This window comes from Tenrec ecaudatus, chromosome 3 (assembly GCF_050624435.1).
Source record: "Tenrec ecaudatus isolate mTenEca1 chromosome 3, mTenEca1.hap1, whole genome shotgun sequence".
Classification (NCBI taxonomy): domain Eukaryota; kingdom Metazoa; phylum Chordata; class Mammalia; order Afrosoricida; family Tenrecidae; genus Tenrec; species Tenrec ecaudatus.
The window spans coordinates 64649094-64671533 of record NC_134532.1 but is presented as its reverse complement, the minus strand read 5'-3'; the positions used below and the strand labels follow the sequence as shown (position 1 = coordinate 64671533).

The 22440-nt window shown below is 38.5% G+C and overlaps 1 protein-coding gene across 2 annotated transcripts in view; it reads left to right on the top strand.

Annotated features, from left to right (window-relative positions):
* DCLK2 (doublecortin like kinase 2) overlaps nucleotides 1-22440 on the top strand; it is a 210158-nt gene that overhangs the window by 31883 nt on the left and 155835 nt on the right. For both annotated transcript variants that reach the window (XM_075544804.1, XM_075544803.1), the window contains exon 2: nucleotides 8495-8829. In XM_075544804.1, the coding sequence (XP_075400919.1) occupies nucleotides 8495-8829 (335 nt within the window). The remainder of the gene's footprint in view (nucleotides 1-8494; nucleotides 8830-22440) is intronic.

The window sequence follows — 22440 nt, the reverse complement described above, 5'->3', positions numbered from 1 at the left end:
TACGAGTGGCACCTGCATATCATACAAGCATGAGTAAACTAAGCATGAATTTTCTGTTCCTCAATCAACTTATAAGGAACTCCCCAGGAGGCCCTAGGTACAGACTTGGAGAAGGAAGGTACTCTGACAGGAGTGGAGACTGTGGACATTTGGGCCACTTCTTCATGCAGCTTACTTGTACCTTCAAGCCCTGCTCTAGCCTGAACTCATATATACCACTTCCATTTAATGATGGGGTGTTGCTGTGCACGTCCAACTTTATGACTCTGTGAGTCAGACAATACCCAGTCAAATAATAATAACAAAAAACAAAACCAAAAACAACAATAAAGAAAAACCTATAAATAGTTCCAGGTCTGTCTGTGGATTTTTATGAGTGTTTTCTGGTCTAGTCTGTTGAGTGCCATGGAAGAAGCACACCAGCCTGTGTGATCATGAGGTGTCGATGAGAACAGGGATCAGGCATCAAAGATCTAGAACAAAAAAAAAATCATATCGATGCAAATGAGGGGCAGAGTACAGACCCAAAGCCCATCTGTAGATAATTAGACATCCTCTCACAAAAAGGTCACAAGGAGAAACAAGCTAGTCATGGGGCAGTATAGCACCGACAAAACGTACAACTTTCCTCCAGTTCTTGGCCTTTCCTACCGTAATAGCCCTTATTCCACGTTTCAGGGATCCAGTATGGGGGTTTTGCCAGTTACTAAGCATGCCTATTCCAATGATGCATTCTGATACTGGGGAAATAATGATAAGATGGGTTCTGGGGCCCAATTGGGCATACCTGCACTACAATGCCTTTGGTAACTTGACCTCCATAAGCCCCCACTCTGACTGGTGGGCCTTCAAAACATTTGGGTCTCCTGGAATTAGTGTCAGTTCAGAGCCAGTGTCCAGTAATCCCCCAAACGTTTGATTATTTCCTTTCACCCCAATGAATAGTCACTCTTGTAAAAGGCCACCCCTTTGGGGAAGGCTAGAAGAAAGACTTAACAGTATAAACCTTCGATGATGTAACAGTGTAACTTCAAAGGGATCTGACCTTCCCCTCGTTCAAGGGGTTGTGGGTCTGTAAACTGGCTTAGGTCTGGGAATTCATTGAGTAATTGTGACTCTACTCTGCTGTTCACCTGACCTAGCATTCTTCCACCTGTGTAGATCAGGTAAATATTTAGTAGGTTTCCCATGTATTTCACTCCTAGGGAGACCTTGTCTAAGTGTCCAGTGCCATAAGTCCACAATGGACAGGTTGTTTCGATTACTACGGAAAGCTTGTTGTCCATGATGATAACCACATCTACCTCGTCTCTGTTGAGTCATTGCTGACACCTGCCCCCTACCACCATGGGGCCCAATCAGCCCCATTGTAAGCAAATATAGGAGTTCACTTAAGGCAGTTCCCACTGTTAATCCTGGTGTACATAAAATAGTAATCACCGGAGTCTTAAGAGATCAGACATGTTATTAGGTGGGACAAGTCCGGAAGTCTTAAGAGATCAGACACATTATTAGGTGAGACAAGTCCCTGGAAAAGGACCACAGCTTGACAGAGGTTGTTGGAAAAGAGAAAGAGCCTCACAGAGATGGATTGACACAATGGCTGCAAGCATGGGTGCTGGCACAGGAGAGGAGAGGGTTTCCTTCAGTTGCATGCAGGGTCACTGTGCGTCCGAGGAGGAGACACAGGCAATGGCACCTTTAGCTGGGCAGTTGTACACGTGAAAGGGCTCCTAAGCACCCAGGTTGAGGTTCTTACTAGGTGCCATTAGATCGTTCCAACTCCTAGCAACCTGATGGGGAGCAGAAAGCTTTCTGCTGCCTGGTCCTGCGCCATCTTGACCATTGTGTTTAAAGAGACCGTTGTTGCAGCCACCGTGCCCATCCAGCCAAAGGGTCTTCTGTTTTTCACTGCCCTTTGACTTTAGCAAGCATGATCTCCATTTCCAGGGATCCCTCTCCACTGATGACATTACCAAAATAAGTGAGATGAAGCCTCGTTGTCATCCTTCTAAGGAGTATTCTGGATGTTCCTCTTCCAAGACCATTTTATTGGTCTTTGACAGTCTTGAGTACTTTCAGTGTTTTAGCCAGTACCATAATTCAAATGTGTCAATCCTTCTACGGTCTTCTTTATTCAATTTCCAACTTTCACAGGCATATGAAACATTTGTAAACATCATGGCTTAGGTCAGGCGTACCCTAGTCCTCAAAATTACATGAAAAGCTCTGCTGAAACTTGTTCATCTGGGGTGAGCCTGCTGATATTTGAAATACCAGTGATACAGCATCCAACATCACAGCAACACACAAACCACCACAGTATGACAAACCGGCAGACCAGTGGTGGAATGCCCACGTACTCGTATATAATTGTACACACTTCTATTGTCAGCCTACTAAGTATAAAGTTATGCAAATCTGGATGTTGTTGCTCAAATGTCAATTTATGAAGCCATAACTGTTGGAGGGGAGTCTAATGGAAATTTTTTTTCTTTCTTTTAGAGTCTAATGGAAATTGAAAGACTTTTAGTTCCATAACGTGCTTGAAAATAGTTCTTTTAAATTATACCAACCACCTTCTCTTGCTCTTCTACCTATGTAGGAAGCAAACCCTCTTTGAATATTGCATCCACAATATCATAATTTGAAAAGTGATCTCCCAATCTCTTTTAGGCCAACAACTCTTATGTAAAGTTTGTGTATTTGTGTCTCAGAGTGCCATCAGTCAGAGACCAACTGTAGTTGAACAATTTGAGTTTAGTGTTCATTCCAGCTTGAGAGAATGCATTCCATACGAAACTATGGAGTGTCCTAGGCAGAGGTTGTTAGGACTTACTGTAAATTTGGAGAGACTCTTAAGAGGGGACTTCCTCTGTATTTAGGTCTGACAGCAGTGTGAGGCAATTCTATCTAATTAAATTTTGCCTATAGGGAGAGAGACTAAATCACAAATAAAGTTATAATTAGGAAAGAAGTAGCAATCATGCACTTACTGAGAAAAGGAAACATTTGGTATTTTGTGAGCTGAATAATGAAGTTGATTTTCTCTTACCTTTATCATAGTCTCAGAGGGTCCTTGTTTGATGCAAATATTCTGAGATTGTTTTTGTTCCACAGAAAAGCAAATCAGCCTGGATGAGTGAGATAGTTTATTGTGCCAGCCTGTCCGATAAACACAAGTGGGATTAATTGAAGGGCGGAGAGATAAATGGCTTGGTGATCCTCGCCTTTCTTGTCTCTCGCTCTTTAACCATCAGACCAGTGTGTGGCTGCCTTGCTTGTTCTGTACACTACCTGTGGGACACCTAGCCCGTGGACTGTGTCGCTGTAAGTTGAGGTCCCTTTAAGACCACACGATTGGAATTTCCATCTCTGGAGCTGGGGACTGACAGTTGGTGACCTGGCTGACAGTAGGTGACCTGCCTTGCTGTTTGCTGCCTGTGCTGATAGAGCGTAGCTCTCTCTACAGAAGACTACCTGGTAGCCCTCAAGACCTGAAGGACTGCCAGTGTCTCACAACACTCTCACGGGAGTGAGTTGTACTGAGCCATTTGTACTGCTTTATAATTTAACTGTTCATTTCTTGTATTATATATCTATCTATTTGTATATAATTTAACGGTTAATTTATTGTGTTATATATCTAACTATCTTTATATATATATATATATATATATATAAAATTATCAGCAACCTGGTTTTATCTCTCCAGAGAACCCTGTCTAATACAATGAGAGATCAGCTAGTAAAAACACTAAATGTCCCTTTGGCTATGGATATCAGGGACCACTCGACATTTCAGCACACACGCACATGCACACACACGCACACACACACATGCACACAAACACACATGCGCTATTGCTGTTGAGTCAGCTTTGGGCATGAATGAACCTGACTCTCCATGCTGTGCCATCCTTAGCCATCTGTGGTGTGCTTGAGGCACCATGTCAGTTCTCATGGAGAGTTTCCCTTATTTTCACTGATCCTCTACCAAAAAATGATGGCTTTCCGTACAATTGCTCTTTCTTTTCTCGCCAGTAGAGGCTGTGTCCAAAGTAGGCATCACAAAGCTTTATTATACTCACTTCCAAGTAGCATTCTGGTTGTGATTCCTCAAATGCGGATTTGTTAGCTTTGCTGGCAGTCCACAGTATACTCCTCACCACCAGCAGGAGTCGAATGCTTTAGTCCTCCCTCTCCCTACTACTGAGCGGATTCCACTCACAGCAGCCCGGAGGACAGAGTAAACCTGCCCTTACAGGTGTCAAGGCTGTCAGTCTTTTTGTGTGTGTCTTTCATAAAGTTTTATTGGCACATAATACACATAGAATTAAATAATTCTGTCTTATCAAGAAGAATTGTACAATCATTACTACAATAAATTTTAGAACGTTTTCTCTACCCCCGTCCCCCATTAGATCACCTTTAACATGAGTTGTATAATCACAATCAGTTCTAGTGTTCCCTCCCACATCCCAGGTTCATTATTTACTCCTGAAATCCCCTCACCCTCCCCATTTCCCACCCCCACCTCTACATCCTCTATAAACCCTTCCATGATTTATTATCTCTATGTATCCACTTCTGTGCTTCACAAACTGGTAAACCCAACCGAAACAATAAAAAGACAAAAATGAAATAAAGTGGTAAAGATAGAATCATATCAACATAAAAATGCAAGTAAGGAGTAAAAAAAATAAGAAAAGGCCACCATCAATATTTAAACAGCCAGGGAAGAAATTTTTTGTCACAGAACAAGCAAGACATACTTGTTCCTAGAACAAATTCAGGTTGGGTCAAGAGGGAGGTCAACTGACCAGGTATCAAATTAAACCCAGCATAATCAAGATGACAGTGATGTCTGTGTGATAGTAAGGCTGCTGGAGACCCTTGTCTGGGGCTAGAGGGGATCTGCCCAGTGGTTTAATCTGACGAGATACTCTGCAGAAGGAGAAGGGTTTTGGTCTTCCACTGCCCTCCGTAGCCTTTCTACAAATTGGGTGCTCTTAATTTTAGCTCTGATACTTTTCCCTTCATCATATTTGAATTTTTTTATTGTCATCCTTGGATCACACAAGCTGATGTGCTTCGTCCATGTGGACTTAGTTGACTTCTTGCATAGATGACTTCTGGTTAGAATATAAGCCTTTCAGACCCCAGACACTATTCCGATTCATAGCTGGATACCATATGAAAACACATTTTAGTTTAATTTTTGAATGAAAGCTTGTTCTTTCCTTGTACTTCTGTTGATTGTCATTTTAATAAAATTTTCAAAAGTCAAATTCTCTTACAATGTAGTATTTTGTCCGTATGTGATGACCCCTTATTTTAGTGGCAACTTCTATAGATGTAGGTGGGATGTGAATGGTGGTGTGGCTAAAGAGGGGGGGCATTTTAGGAAGACCGAGAAGATAAAAATCGACAGCACTGGCTGTCAGGGGTAGTAAGCCAGAGACTGAACAATAAAGCTCAAGTTTCTAGTCAAGTAGGAAGTGAAGCTTCCTTCCCCAGGAAAGGGAAGAAAGGGGTCTGTGAGAGGTTGTCAGAGATGTAAGGAATCTTTCACAAGATGTCAGGAATCCCTACAGGAGCATGAATTTTGTTATGTTATGCTTCTTACAATTTAATTAGTATTGAACTATATTTATTGATTGACTTAACAGCAAGAGCCGTTACTGCCCAGGGAAACAAAACCATCAGAAAAAATTTCTATCGGGAGTTTGTTTGATCTGGGTGAGAACAAACTAGGGAAGTTGACTTTGGCATCTTAGTAGCTGTCGTCTTCCCGTTTGCATGCATCTAGCTGTACTGTAGTTATTTACAAGCCCATTCTACAGAACTACAGATTGGACTCCAAACCAAGTCCTGAAACATTGGGTGCAGGATGACAAAGTTGTCATTAGTCAGGGGCTAACATGGGAGTTGGTGCATAGAAAGTTCTCAGTGCATACTAAGAGGGAGAGTGGAGGCCTAACAGAAGAGTCTCTATGATCTATTATTTATGTCTGCTCTGGGTGCTGGTGGGGCAGGGGAAGGGGGTCTGGAGTAGGATTGCGGTGAGAAGTGAGGCAATCTCTAGCAGGCATTTGCTAGCCCTGGTTTCAAATTTTATATCTCATAGAATTAGTGTACACATTTTCAACAAATATTGTGATGGCAGGAAGGAATTAAAATGTATCTGTACCTATAACCAAATGCATTAATGAGATTTTTTCCCCTATATTTTCTTTCTTTTTTTTAAAAAAAACTTTTCATTCTCAATCTACCATGTAATGAAGCACCATGCAGGCATATTTACAAGGCAGTTCTGATTGGTACATCAACTTTATAGAGACTAACTTGATCAAAGAAATCTGACATATTAAGCATGCATTTGTTCTGCCTCTTTGGCATTGTCTTTTTTCTGTATATTGAGAAAGGCATTCCCCTTGTTTATTATCTATGTCCTTTAAAAACAAAAACAGCTTTCTCTTGCTGAGAGCTTGTTTTCCTCTTAATCTTTCCTTTCAGATCAGAATATAAAATTCAATATTTATCATAGTAAAAAGATAGCAAGAGTTATTTGGTCTGTTACTTTTGCTGTTAGAGCAAAATCATTATTATTTTGCTCCTCTGTACATATGATGCACAGTTCTACTTTATTGAACCGAGCTCTTACTTTAAAAATGTGTAGCATTTTACCAATGACCATACTGGGAAAAGAGGTTACGATAAATCTACAGAGATGAAAAATCTTTGATGATGGTGATTGGGCTGGATTTCAGATTTTTGGTATAGAAGTAGCATTAATGCTTCTGATTAGTTCTCTATTTATCTTGAGCAGTGGATTAATTATACTTTCAAATAGGAGGCATTCATCTTGTCTTTAGTCCTCCCTGTGTGATCTGTTACTGAATTATTCATCTGCCTTTGGGAGTCTCTAAAGTTCTCCGTTAATCAGGATTTGAAATAGCTAAATATAGCTATAATGATAATAGTTAAATATAAGATTTGTATTGGAGGTTTTTCTCAGTTTTTACTTTCACTATTTAAAAAAGATTCTCAATATTTAAGACAACATTTATAAGATTACTACATTAAGGATGAAACTTTCATAATGAATTCATTGAAAATGGGATTTTTACTAACAGGTTTTTCCCCCCATAGTCCACGTATTGTAAAATGCTGTAGTTCGAGAGCATCAAGGAGAGTTGTACAATCATCACCACAATCAATGTTAGGGTACTTTCTTCTCTCGTGTAGTCATCTGTATCAGCTTCCCATCCCCCACTCTCACCCCACCCCCACCAGCCTCCTTGCCATCTCCCCTTCAAAAATGACTTTTTTAAAAGTTAGACTATATCTTAGAGAAAACCTTATGGTATAACCATCTTATCTTGTACATGAAAAAGTCAAGGCTCAGTAAATTAGATGGTGTCTGAGTTTCCTGAATGAAAAATTCTGTAAACATATAATTTGAGAGCTTAAAACTTAAATTAATATTGAACTGCTAAGCCAAGTTACAAATAGTAAAACATTTATATTGGACTTAAAGATTACAAGAAGTATCCATGAGTAAGGAGTACATCGTTTTAAGTGCTTAGTGTCTTTTCTGAGGAGCCTGGTGGTGCAGTGGTGGCTAAGCACTTGCTGTGAACCCTGAAGGTCGATGGTTCAGGCCCACCAGCCATTCGGGGAGCAAGATATCGCTCTTTGCTTCCATGCAGATTAATAGCCGTTGGACCCCTGCAGGGCAGTTCTGCTCTGTCATGCAGCATTATCAATTCTGCATGATGCCAACGTGAGTGGAAGCAACCCAAAGTAACGCGTTTGTTTTAATGTCCTTTTCCATTTGAAGAGATAAAGAAAAGATCCTCTGTTTAGCTTTTCTAATTAAATTTACTTCTTTAGGGGAAAATATATCTGAGAAGTTTTTTTGAACTGCTAAAACGCTGCTTCTTACGATACTTCTGTAACTGAAGAAATGGCTCTTTTGCCGAATGAATGTAACTTAATGACCTATGTGATGACTTATAGTGATTATTCTCTGACTAGGACTGGAACCCATAATTGGGGGAGAAAGAAAACATATTTTATTTCTTCATATGAATGTATTATTTGAGATATAATTTTATAAAATGAGACATTTAAATTAGATTGGTTAGTAAGCTCTTGGAACTAAGGAGTATTTTAGAATTCAGCTGGTTCAACCACTTCACTTTGCAGATAATGCTTCTAAGACCCCAATTGCAAAGAAGTGATTTAGCCCTGTGTCAGCCCTTCAGTGACAAATAGAACCCGCGTCAGACTCTCCTGGTCCAGTGTTGTTCACGCTGTAATTCCTGTTAGCCTCTCAGAGTCAATGGAGGTGCCCGATAAAGAGAGGGGCTGGGACAGGCTGAAGAAAGAGGGTGTAAATCCCTTCTCGGTGACTTAAGTTTAGGATTCTGCTTAATAGGTCTCTGTTGAGCATGACCAGACTAATAACACTGATTTTACTTTTTAGGTGAGAGTTACGTGTGTGCATCCAACGAGCCATTTCGGAAAGTTGATTACACTAAAAATGTACATCCGAACTGGTCAGTGAACATCAAGGGTGGGGCAACCCGATCCTTGGCGGCGGCTGCGTCTGTGAAAAGTGAAGCAAAAGAAAGTAAAGACTTCATCAAACCCAAGTTAGTGACTGTGATTCGAAGCGGAGTGAAGCCCAGAAAAGCCGTGCGGATCCTTCTGAACAAAAAGACTGCACATTCCTTCGAGCAGGTCCTAACAGACATCACCGAAGCCATTAAACTCGACTCAGGAGTGGTCAAGAGGCTCTGCACGTTGGATGGAAAGCAGGTAGGATGCTTCTGGCTGCTGCTGCTTCTCTGTTAACCTCGCCCTGTGTCAGGGTGATACCAATTCAGTTACCTGCTAAGAACTGTTCTCATGGTTCTGCTTAGAGGATGTGTGTGGGAGAGAAGGAGAGAGAGAGAGAGAGAGAGAGAGAGAGAGAGAGAGAGAGAGAGAGAGAGAGAGAGAGAGAGAAGGGATGCATTGCATTAGCCTTTATCTTTAAATATATAATCCGCTTATCTTTCTCTTTATCCAAGTGTCTCAAAAAGAGAAAACAGAGAAGTACTTCAGATATGTTTATGTGTGTATATACAATGTGTGTGTGTGTGTCGTTGGAAGAGAAAATGTAAACTTACTAGAATTTCAAAATGAATTCATAAATTCCAGAGGATAAAGTGAGTTGAGGGGTCATTCGCCAGTAAGTGGATGTTCGCTGTACAATAATAGCATCTCTTAACAAGTAAGTGAAAATTGGTGGCTCTGTTGGATGAGCTTTGGACTGTTAACTGCAAGGTTAAGGGTTCAAACCCACTAGGAGCTCAAGGGGAGAAAGATTAGGCTATCTGCTCTCATGAAGATCTATAGCCTCCAAAGCCCTGTATCAGGTCACTATGGATTTGAATGGACTCAGCGTTAGTGGGTTTGGTTCTTACTGGCTGATCAGTCATTATGGGGTAGTGTAAATTATAGGAATCAAATGAAAGATATTTACATTTTTATAACCTTTCTATCTCCACTTATATATAATATGGAAAATGAATTTAAATGAATATGTATATATACACATATACATACACACACACATATATATATACACACATACATACACCAAGGATGCATGAATAGTAGTTACACAACTAGTGAGTTTTGGAGTTTTGCCACAATTGAATGATCATTTCTAAAAAAAAAAAACATTTAAAAAAAGTATTTCTGTTTTTTAATTCCAATAAGGTTACATTATTTATATTTCCATTGTATTAAAAATTAGTTTCTAACATTGAATTTGTTTTGTTCCTTCCCTGTTACACACTTGAATTTATTTTGAAGTGTTCTGTCTCACATGGTGCTGAGGATGTAACAATGTAAAACAGCAATGTCGTCTAGGGAAATACAACCTAAGTAGTATATAATTTCCTAAGATTGGATGTAGTTACTAGGTTGCTTTCTGAAACATTAGTATTTTCTAAATGAATTTTTAAATTCCTACAGATCTGAACCAAAAGCAAAGCATTGAGTGGATTCTGACTCGCCATGGGGTTATGATGACCTTATAGTGAATTCATGATTAGAAGCCATAGCAGTCTGCTTCAAGGTCTATGCACAAGAGGTTGTGCTTAACTATTTAATACCCCCAAATACTTTAAAAATCAATTTCAATGACTTAGACTGCTGGGCTTGGTGTCACCCTCACATTTGGAAATCTCCAAATAAATGATGCTGAGGAAAAGTATACATGGAATAAAGATATTGAACTTTAATTAAAAATAGTAATCATTGGTATTTAAATTTATACAAAGATTATCTTCAAAAAAACTCCAGATGAAAAACATTTATATATGAAAAAATTATGAACCAATGCACAAGCAACTCAAAATGATCGATATATTAAAGAATGAACTCCCGTGGCTCAATAATCCCAAGGACTGTGCCACTACTTGGAACAGTCAACAATGGAAGTCAAATGGGCGGCATTTGCTGAGTGATGGAAAGCTGGTTACACACACAAAACACCCACTGCCCTAAGGAGTCACAAAGGGACAGGGGAAAAGGACAAATGGAAATGGTGACAATTGGGAAGATGTGGGTAGAGTTGTTATATTGTGGAGATCGCAATCAATATCCTGAAACAAAATGTGTATAAATCGTTGAATGGAAAAACAATTTTCTGTGTAAATGTTCACCAGATCACGATCACATTTAAAAGAAAGAGAGAGACTATGACGAGAAGGACTACTGCCAAGAATTAAAAGATGACTTAATAAGATATCTGTTTACATTTCAGATCTATCTATAGGGTAAAGCATAGTACACACATACTTTGTCCCAAAACAACATTGCAATGGCATTTGACAAAATGCAAAACCCATATTCAGTTAAATATTTAGTAGTAAAAATAAAAGGTTATTTCTCTAATCTATTAGGAAAACAGAAAGCCAAAGTACTGATAATAAAATGAGATGTATTGTAAATATTTTTGTGAACCTCATCTATAAGATACGAAACCTGATAGCCTCACTTTTTAACATTCTTTAGTATAGTTTTCCTGACTTTTATTAATAGTTCAGTGCAGTTTCAATAATAATATAAATGTGTTGGTTTGGGGTTTTTTTGGTGGGGTTTAGAGAGGGGCCTACCATTGTGATTTTAAAAGTTAATCTGGAAAAATGGGCAGGAACATTTTGGAAATAATGACTAATGGGCTCTCATGCTACCAGATATTAAATCATCATCTTCATACCATTCAAAAAATAAATTCCAGGTGTTTTAAATATGTAGTTGTAAAAATGGGAAAGAAATAAAATAAAATATCTCAATAGTTATATTAAAGGGGAAAAGGCTTTTCTAAGCATAAAAGTAGTGGAGAAACCACAATAGAAAACATTGCATGGAAACATAAAAAGCGAAACATTTCTAGATTTCATAAACAAGGGTCTGTGCTTTTATACTGAGTTTAGTAATTTCATATGAAAAGAACTAATACTCAAGCGGGAGAACGGATGAATCGCCTAATAGGCCATTACACAAGTATAAATGGTAACCATTAAAATTAGTGTCACTAATAAAAATGTGAACTAAAGCAATGTGATATTTTTAATGTTTAAATTGATAATTTTTAAAAGAAAATGTTATTTTTGAACATTAGTGAATGAACAGTCTCAATGATAGAAGAATTAATTTCTGAGTTTATAGAAAGCGATATATTAATATATATTAACTGCACATATGGTCAGACTATTTAAACTAGTAAATCAACTTCTAGGCATTTATTCTAAAATAATAACCTGAGATGCAACCATAATTGTGCATCAGGAATTTTCATCCGGCATCAGATCAAAAGCTTAGAGATAGTTTGAAACCCCTAGAGCAGAAAGCCAGGCCAGTGATATTCCCATACGAGTCACATGAAGCCATTAAAATGTACAGTTTGGGGTCTACATTGAAGACATGGGAACATGCGAAGTGGAAAACGTAAGACACAAATTTTGTGTAATGTGTTTTCAATTTGGGGTTAAAAATGAAAAGTAGAAGAAGAAAAATACTTCAAAAAATGAATCCAGAAGGAAACAGGATTGTATTTGCCATCAGAAATGAAATATTTTCTGTTCTGATTGCAGTCTCCCTCACCTCCACTCAAAATCCAAAACATAAGCACTGAGAAGGTAAAACAAGACTGATTTCAGTCAAATTTTAGAAATTAGGGCACATTCTTATGAGTTCATGCTTAAACTTTTACTCTGTGGTTGTATTTAAAGTATCATTTTTGCCACCATTTATGCTTTATGGAACTTGAACATTTTCCATATGGAAAGAAAAGAGGTCTTTTCAAACTATAAATATGATATTTCTTTGGGGGGAAAAGATTGTATCTTTAATAGCCTTGATTTGGGGTATTGAATTTCCAGAGTATATAGTATCCTTAAAAGCTAAGGATTTCTTGATGCTGTTCTTTAAAAACTTCAAGTCTGTTTTTACTTGGTATGGGTTGTAAATATAAAGATAACATTAAACCATGCTGTGAAATAATTTAAGAAAAAATTTTAAATGTTTTAAGATTATTGGAAGACTTTAAATGGGCTATGTTTACTCTGATACTTAAATTATTTTATGGGCACGTAAAACATTATTTTTGAATGTTTTTCAGAGAAGCATTCTTTTCTATATATATATATGAGAAACAAAACAAGATCAGTTTCATGAGCTATCCCTGCACATACTTTTAGACTGTCTTAAATTTAGGTGCTCTGGTTGTGCAGTGGATTAAACCTGGGGCTACTAACTACAAGGACAGCAGTTCAAACCCACCAGGCATGCTGCAGGACAAAGATGAGGCTGTCTGCTCCCATCAATATTCACAGTTTCAGAGACTACTGAGCAGTTCTACTCTACCCTGTAGTGTTACTATGAGTGAAAGTGACTTGATTTAAGGGGTCTTAAATATTATATTATCTTTTTTCTGCATACTCTTTAGCCAGATTTCTGATCTTAAATTAGACTGTTCTTGTCACAATCACATATATTAAAAGATTTTTACACAACTTATGAACAGCCACGAATACTCCCTAACAATTATAACAGGTCTTGGGTTATCTTTTGGAGCTTTTGAAGCACTTGTAGTGTAGTGGTTATTTGTTGGGCTTCTAACTACAAAGTCAGCAGTTTGAAACCACTAGCGGCCATGTGGAGGAAAGGCTGGGCTTTCTACTCCGGTAAAGGAGTTACAGCCTTGTAAACTCACAGGAGCAGATCCACCCTGTCCCATAGGGGCACTGTGAGTCAGCTTCGACTTGGTGGCAGTAAGTGATGAGTAAGAGGCAACTGTTGGGTGAGCTGTGGGCTACTACCCTACGGGGTTTAAACCTATCATTTCAGGAGAAGATGAGGCCGTCTGTTCCTATAAAGGTTTACAAAGCATCGGAAAGCTCCTGTAAGGTCTCTGAGTTGGAATTGACTTGATGGCAGCGGGTTTGGATTTTTAGTTATCTTTTGGTCCCTGGGTGATACAAATGGTTAAAGTACTTGGCTGGTATCCAAGAGTGGACATTGAAGTCTGTCTACCCAGAGGCCCCTTGAAAAAAAGATAGACCTGGTCTGGTGGCCTATTTCCAAGAAACTAGGCATGGAAAGCCCTGCGAACGCTGTTCTATTCTGACATGCGACGGGCTACTCAGAGGTACAATCAGCTCAATGACAACTGAGGCTGAGTGTGCCGAGGTTTTCCTGATTGCAGAGCAGATGGAGTGCCACGGGCCTGCAGCAGTGCAGCCAAAACAATGTCCTGTAAACTTTTTCTTCCTTCAGAATGCATGATCACAACTTCCAAATAGCACTACACTCACATTTACAGAGTTGGAGTTGTACCTGTATGCAAGTAGTCAATGTGTTTTATACCTCTTTTACAGAGTCATTTAAAATAAAATGGTATTTTAAGAACGTTACCCATGTTCACGGTGGGTGATTTTCTTTCAGTGTAGAGAACAGTGGTTTTCATCCAGGGGTGATTTTGCTATTACAGAACATTTGGCAATGTCTGGAGTCTCTCTTTTCTTTCCCCCGACATCTCATCGTTTCGAGCATCAGAGGATGCTGCTAACAATCTCACAATGCATAGCCTACCACAATATCATTTTTCATGAACTATCTTGCTCAAAATGCCGTAGTGCTCTGCTTGAGAAATCCTTGTGAAAAACAAGTGAAATGATTTGAATAAAAATTTATATTTTTTAGAATATTTACTTTGTTATTGATGAAGCCTCATGCTAAGCTTTATTTATAAACTTACTATCTTCCTATAGTCTGTTCACTTGCTATATAATTGAGGCCAGGTTTGCTATAAGATCGTGGCTTATAGTCTCTGTTGTCTTGACTTTTGGTCTTCTGGCTTTCACTGTATGAAGTTGAAGTATCATCAGGTAATATAGCTTCACAGGGGACTAAATAAAGATATTAATTTATTTGTCCTTAAGGTAAACTATAGCAAATAATGATTTAATTCTATAGGTTTTCAGGCCTATACTGCTTAAATGTAATAATACGGTTAGTCATTAAAAGTACATACTTTTTTGTGCTTAGGATGAATATACATAAATGATGGGGAAATGGTTCAAAATAAAGGCCTGTTTACTTGCCTCTTAAGTAGTTTCCTTTTAAAATGAATAATGCTTCACTTAAGTGTTTTTCTTAAAGAACAAAATAAAACCTCCTTGAACATTTAAGTTAGAAGGATTGTATAGAGAAACAAAATTTGCTTTGATTTTTTTTTTAAGTCAAAGAGTGACTTCCTTATAATAAATTGCAGCAGGGAGGAATTCCCTTAAAAAATTCTTTCTTTTGTTAAGGGACTGAAAAGTCCAAATATAGCTATTGTCCACATGTGTAAAAAATTCTAGCTTTTAGCTTTTCAGAAATAGCAGAGTTTTAACATAAAAGAAACATATTTTGTGGAATTTTGGAACAAGTTGATTCTTGTCATGGACAGAGGCAAAACAGACTCAAATTGCTAGCAGTCGATGCTTTGGGATAAAACACTTCCAGACTTTGGGACTGCTGCCAGCCTTAGGATGCCCATGTGCAGTGGACCCCCAGGTCTTCGGCAGCCTCACAGTGGGGGAGCGTGGCAAGCTGTCAGAATGCCTCCAACTTGTCAGCCTACTTAGAGACTAGAAAGTTCCTGCCCTCACTCTTTAAGAGGCTTAAATCTTCATTGGTATCACAGTATAAATAATACTTTGTAGCTTACTATACATATTCTGGAATCCCGTGTTTTAAGGAAGGCACTTCTCAGACATTGCTACATAAAGATCAAATGATTCATGTGGGAGTAGTTATTTCTGCCCTCCTCTGGTTTCCCTATTCTGACATCAACTCTTCTCGCCTTGGAAAGCAACATCTCTGCTGAGGTGGATAATTTGTTGCAATGGCCACACGGAACTAACTGGGAAAAGTCACAGTTACAAGACTCACATTAGGAAATTTCACACATGTATGTGAAAGTTGGACACATTGACTATGGAAGACCGAAGAAGAATCAATGCATTTGAATTAAGAATCAATGCATTTGAATTATGGTGCTGGCAACGAATACTGATAGTAGCATAGACTGCCGAAAGAGCAAATATCTGTTCTGCAGAAGTGTAGCCAGAATGCTCCTTATCTCATATACTTTGGACATGTTTTCAGGAGAGACTAACTTGTTTCTAGAAACAAAACAAAAAAACCTCAAAACATGCTTTGTAGAGGGGCAAAAAAAACAAAGACCCTGGCAAGATGGATTGACACAGTGGCTGCAGCAATGGGCACAGCCTTAGGAACAATTATGAGGATGGCACAGGACTGGGCATTGTTTCATTCTGTTGTACTTAAGGTCGTTATGGGCTGGAACCAACTGGATAGCACCTGACAGCATAATTTTTGGGAAGTTAATAAGTTATGACAAGTCAAGATCAGTTACAGTAAGCAGACAGTCCTTGGTCCACACCAGTGCCTCTCCTAAACCAGCATCTAAATCTCTTTGGTCCTCAGCCTCTCAGCCATGTGGTCCCTTGGTATCTGTGCCCATGGGCCAAGGAGTCCACCTGCTGCTGCTCTGCCTCACAGTCTCAGTCTCAGCACTGCTCCTCTGCTCTGTCTCCAGGCCTCCTTGCTTGGGCCTCTGGTTTTGGCCTGGCGCCTTGGTTCTGCCTCATAGACTCTGGGCCACAGCCTCTGGTCGTGATCTCCACCACTTCAGACAAAGATCTTAAATCAGCTCCACTCTGATGGTGCTGGGATTTCTCTCCCTGTCCCTGCTTCTGAGATGGCTGTTAGAGGAATACCTTTGAGGTATGGCTTTTCTCTTTTAGCAGATCATATTCCCAAAGGAAAAAGGGGTGTGACTTAGTTCCCACCTTCTAAGAAGAAATGTAATCCCTCCTTTTGTCACCCTAGCAGAGAATTACTTCCAAAATGGGTGATTATAGCCACAGACACAGAGGAATCATCTAATAAGATTTTAGGCTACAAAGGGCCATTTTAAGTCATTGACTATACCTCAGGTAGGTAGTGTGTTTATAAATATTTCTTGCAATTCAGTTAATTCTGAAGAAGAAAAAACACTTTTCTTAGATAAGACGGAATTTGATCTGTAATCCTGATACTGTTTTCAGTGAAAGCATTCCAGATGATTATTTTATGTCCACCCCCAGGTCTGTTCACCGTTTAAGATTATAGGTAACCCTGCCTTATCGAAAGTAATGAAATATTTATTCCAAGAAGGAATCAACTAAAAGTGACCAGTAGGGGTTTCATTACAACAGGAAGTCCAGGTATTAGAAAAGAACACAATCAGTATTTTGATCTTAGATGCTTGATAAAAGCAGATTTACTTTTTAAACATCTTGTGGTTTTGATTTAGTGAATCCTTCTCAGAGTGATCTGAAAAAAAATGGACAGAGGTTTAAAAAAGACATTTTCAGCCTGTTCCCTTTTTTGTGCCAGTTTGTTTTTGCCATTGTGAGAGCCATCTTATTAAGCTGACCCAGCACATTTTGATGGTTTTTTTAATGGAACATAGAAAAATTCAAATTGTGTCAGAAATTACTGTGGCACCAATTAGGAAAGGAACAGGTAAGCTTCTAGCCCCCAGCCCACTTTATTATGTGACAGGCATGCGGTATTAAGCACTCTTTATTCAGATTCTCCACTAACCCTCAGAAAACTTGGAGAGAGGTAATCTATTTAGCACTTTAGAGTGGAAAAACTGAGTCATAGAGAAATGAGGTAACAAGATCAAGATCTTGCAGCCAGTGGTGGAGCTGGGATCCCCACCCAGACATGTGGTTCCAGACCCTGCATTCTCTGAAACTGTGTGGAAAACTCTTGGAGACTCACAAAACTCTTTGGTTAGGCACTGAAAGAGCTTCAGTGAGAATAAAGAATAACAGGACAGATAACTAATCAGCTAATCAGGCAACTTTTTAAACATTATGGCTTCAAATGGTACCATTTTGGATTAAATGTAAGTGTGTAATAATCTGGGCTGTAAAATTACAATTCGATTCTAAAGAGTGAAAATGAGTTAATTAAAACATAAAAATTAAATCTCCTGTCATTGAATTGATTCCTATTCACAGAGACCTTACAGAGCAGCATAGAAATGCTGTTTCTGAGACTGCACATGTTTATGGAAGTAGACAGCCTCATCTTTCCCCCACTGAGAGGTTGGTGGTTTTGAACTACTGACCTTAAGGTTAACAGTCCAAAGAATAACCCACTTTGCCTGACAGCTCTGGAAATAAGGAGTGGTTATTTTCTTGGCAAATAAACCTTTGAAAAAGGCTTATAGTATTTTTTAGTTGAAAGAAAAACAATGGAGAACGGTTAGCGAATATAAAGTTAAAATCTTGGAGGATATAAAACCTTATTTCATACTAGAATGATGAGTAACATTCATTGCATATATATGCCATAATTTATTTAAACTGGCTAGATATTTGAGTTGAATTCAAGTATTTTGGTGTTTGAGAGCTACTGTCAAATTGTACAGCAAAAGCTGACCCACTTGGCAAGGCCATCACCATGTGCCCCACTACTTGTATTTCTATCCCTGGGCCAGACCTCTTAATGGTTTATACATGACAGCCAGCACAGTGCATACTCTTAAAGTGGTACATTGTGGAATTGAGACCCATCTACACATTTCTTAACACCGCTGCTTTTTCTAGTCTTCCCTAGAAATTAGTATAAGAAAAGGATAAAAGCCAGTTGATTGTGTCTCAATTTCATGCATAATGCAGGTGCTGACTTACTAGTCTAGCAAATATTAATATGAAAAAACAAATTAGTAAATACCTCATATTACATTGTCATGTCACCTTAACCTTAAACTAAAAGTCCCATTACTTTATTCCATGTTTACATTATAACCTTTGTCTAGATGCCCAAATATTCATGAGTATATTTCTGGTATTTTGTGAACTCAAGTGACTTCTTACTTTGTGACATTTTGACACATAAAAGAATCTGAAGATTACTTGAAATAAATGCTTTGTACAATTTATAAAATTAGTTAAACCCAGGGACGAGGGAACAACAAGTGATCTAAATTCGATGGCGAGGAGGGCTTAGGATGCCTGGTAGGGCTGGATCAAAGGCAATGTAACCAAGAGGAATTACTGAAACCTGAATGAAGGCTGAACATCATAGTGGGACAAGAGGAAAGTAAAAGGAAATGGAGGAAAGAACTGTGGGGCAAAGGGCATTTATAGAGGTCTAAATACAGGCATGTACATATGTAAATATATATAATGATAGGAAAATAGATCTGTGTGCATATATTTATATGTTAAGTATGATGGTAGCAGATGGACATTGGACCTCTACTCAAGTACTCCTTCAACGTATGAATACTTTGTTCTAATAACCTGGCATTCCATGGTGCTCACCTTCCCCACATGATCACTGAAGACAAAATGGGTACATAGCAAATGTGTTAAAGAAAGCTGATGGTGCCCGGCTATCAAAAGCTCTAGCTTCTGGGGTCTTAAAGGCTTGAAAACAAACAAATGGCCATCTAGCTGAGAAGCAAAAAGGTCCACGTGGAAGAAGCACTTCAGCCTGTGATCATGAAGTGTCAGTAGGATCAGGTATCTGGCACCAGAGACCCAGAATAAAAAAATCATATCGTGAATGAGGGGGAGTGCAGTGGAGACCCAAAGCGCATCTGTAGACACTTGGACATCCCCTGACAGAAGGGTCACAAGGAAGAGATGAGCCAATAACAGTGCAGGATAGCACTGATAGAGCATGCAACTTTCCTCTAGTTCTTTAATGCTTCCTTCCTCCCACTTTCACGATCCCAATTCTACCTTACAAATCCGGCTAGACCAGAGCATGCACATGGGTACAGATAAGAGCTAGAAGCACAGGGAATCAAGGACAGATAAACCCTTCAGGACCAATAATGAGAGTAGCAATACCAGGAGGGGAAGGGGAAGGTGGAGGGAGAAAGGGGAAACCGATCACAGTGATCTACATATAACCCCTTACCTGGGTGATGGACAACAGAAAAGTGGGTGAAGGGAGACATTGGTCAGTGTATGACGTGAAAAACTAATAACAATTTATAAATTATCAAGGGTTCATGAGGGAGGGTAACGGAGGGAGGGAAAAATGAGCTGATACCAAGGGCTCAAGTAGAAAGAAAATGTTTTGAAAATGATGATGGCCACAAATGTACAAATGTGCTTGACACAATGGGTGTATGTATGGATTGTGATGAGAGCTGTATGAGCCCCCAGTGAAATGATTTTAAAATAATTAAAGTTAATTGTTTGGGATAATAGCTAACTTTCCCCACAGTGGGTAATGAGTTCAAGATAAGCAGTTGAAACCAACAGATGGGGCTTTCTGCTCTTCGTAAAGGGTCAGAGTCTCAGAAACCCATAGGAGCAGTTCTACTTTATCAGAATTGACTTGAATGCAAAAAATAGCAATTTTTTAACTAATGATATTAGCTTATAAGTTCTGATAAGTTTTAATAGTACATTCATTTATGTGCTATATATTATGATAAAGACAAGAACACCCACAAAGTATGGTATTTCATTTTATTTTTTAACAAATTTATTGAGACATAACTTACATATTATATAATTCAATTGTTTTAATATATTAAAGAGAGTTGTGCATTCATCAACACAAACAAGTTTAGAACATTGATTCTTCTATCCGTTATTGTTAGCTCCCCATTCTCCTCCAGCCTCCTCTGTCATAACCCTAAGAAACTATGAATCGAATTGCTATCTCTATAGATTTACGTAGCCTGAATTTCAGATAAAGAAAATCATGGTACAGTATTTTAGAATGTGCAAATTATATAGGAACTTTTGGTTTACAGTGTTAGTTTTCTAAATGAAAAGTACTTACTATAGTATTTGAAACTTTGTTGAAAGCTGTGGTTTTCCCCCAAAATAATGCTAGACTCACATTTTTACTACCCGTGATCAGCTTGCTTACATATCAGAGTGTCAGCTAAATGTATAGATGGAACTTCTAGGAACTTCACTTGGTCCGCTTCCCCTGCCCCTTTAATGGGGAAGTGCTCGTTTGGTCATTTGTTTGGCCTTGCAGTCATTTATTTTTCAGTGGCTGCTTTGAATATGTGATCACATTGCCTCTTAGCCTCAGTGGCTTCTGCTGGCTGCTTGTCTCTGAAGATCTGTGAGCACTTCTCTTTTGCTGCTTTGAAAGTTCCCTGTTTGCCTTTTGACGTCTAGCTATAACGTGTCTCCATGTGGGTCTTGTTGACCTTATCCTGATTGGAATTTGTTGAATTTCATGAGTGTGTTAAATTTATGTATGTTATAAATTTAGGAAATATGTGGCCTTAATTTCTTTAAACTTGCTCTCTAATTTCTAATTGTTACCCTTCTAGGACTCTCATGATGCTTAGAATTGTCGTGTTTGGTGGTATCCCTCAGATCCCTTGAGCTCTGTTGACTTCATTCCTTTTTATTCTCAGAGTAGTAAATATTTCAGTTGTTCTACATGCAAATTCACTGATTTTTCTCCTTGCTCAGATCTGATATTAAACTCACCAAATGAATTTATCATATTTGCTCACTTCTCAGTTTCAGAATTTGTTTTTTAATCATTTCTCTCTGCTAATACTCTCATTTTCATTCCTATAATATTTTCCTGGTTTCAATGTTTCTTGAACCATAGTTTTCTTACTTATTTACACTTATTTAACACAGTTGACTTAAGGATTTTGTCTAGCAAGTCCAATGTCTGGCCATTCTCAAGGATGCTTTGTCTATTTGTTTTTTTTTAAATATCAGATTGTCCCCCTTCTCCAGATATTGCTGTTATTGGTTGTTAGCTATAGCCATTAATTTACTTAGCGACTTTTAAAAACTCTTGTGAATTTGATAACATTATACATAGCACGGCATCAGGTTTACATTCAACAATGCATACACATTTTGTTTGAACGCATCCATTTCTCTTTTTTTTGAAACTATATAAAGGAGAAAATTTTATTAAGCCAGCTATTTTAAGGTCACAGAAATCAATTAAATAGATTAATAACACACTAGAGATCACATTTTAGCCAGACATGTGCATTAAATACATTGAGGTTCAGACATTTTTTTAAATTCTCTGTATATAGTGAAGAAATTTTCCAAAACTGAAGCAGCCTGTGCAAAAGTGGGTTGAAGAGGTCTAAGGTGAGATTTGCATATGGGTTCTGTGGATCTCTTGTTCTGTTGATCTTGGCTTGTCTGGCTATCAGCACCTGAAATGGCTGGAAGGCTGATCAGCACCTTTTTGACAAGTGGCAAGGAAACCCATTCGAGTTTAACTAACAAATTGTAAAAGAAAAACAAATGTAGCCAAGTATATGAACTCCTAAGGACTTCTTTATTACCTGTCCTGAAGTACTTCTAGTAATAATTTTTAAAAAGCTTTTATGGACAGAAAAGCTTGTACAAATATAATGTCTCATGGACTAACAAACATTCTCTAAATTAGAAAACATGTATTATATTCAAAGAAGTATAAACGCATCCATTTCAATCCCCTCCATGTACCATTTCTTACCCCCCTTTCTCCTGCTGTCTCCATTCCTCCTCATTTCCTAACCCTCGGTATTTGGGTAGACACTGCTCTTTTCATCATTAATGTTTTACTTATCAGCATTTCCATACTGTTTTTGCAAAGACTCCATTCCTTGTCTTGCATGGACACTGCACTCTCACTCCTGTTATCTCACTGGCCAGTGAGTGACCCAACAGAGACTTCCTTACACATCTGGAATGAAAAGAGGATAGCAAGGAACATGGAAGGGTGGGGGTGAGGGGAGGGTACTTTTCCCATCTTACAGCTTGACTCTGATCTGAAGAACTCCATCGATAG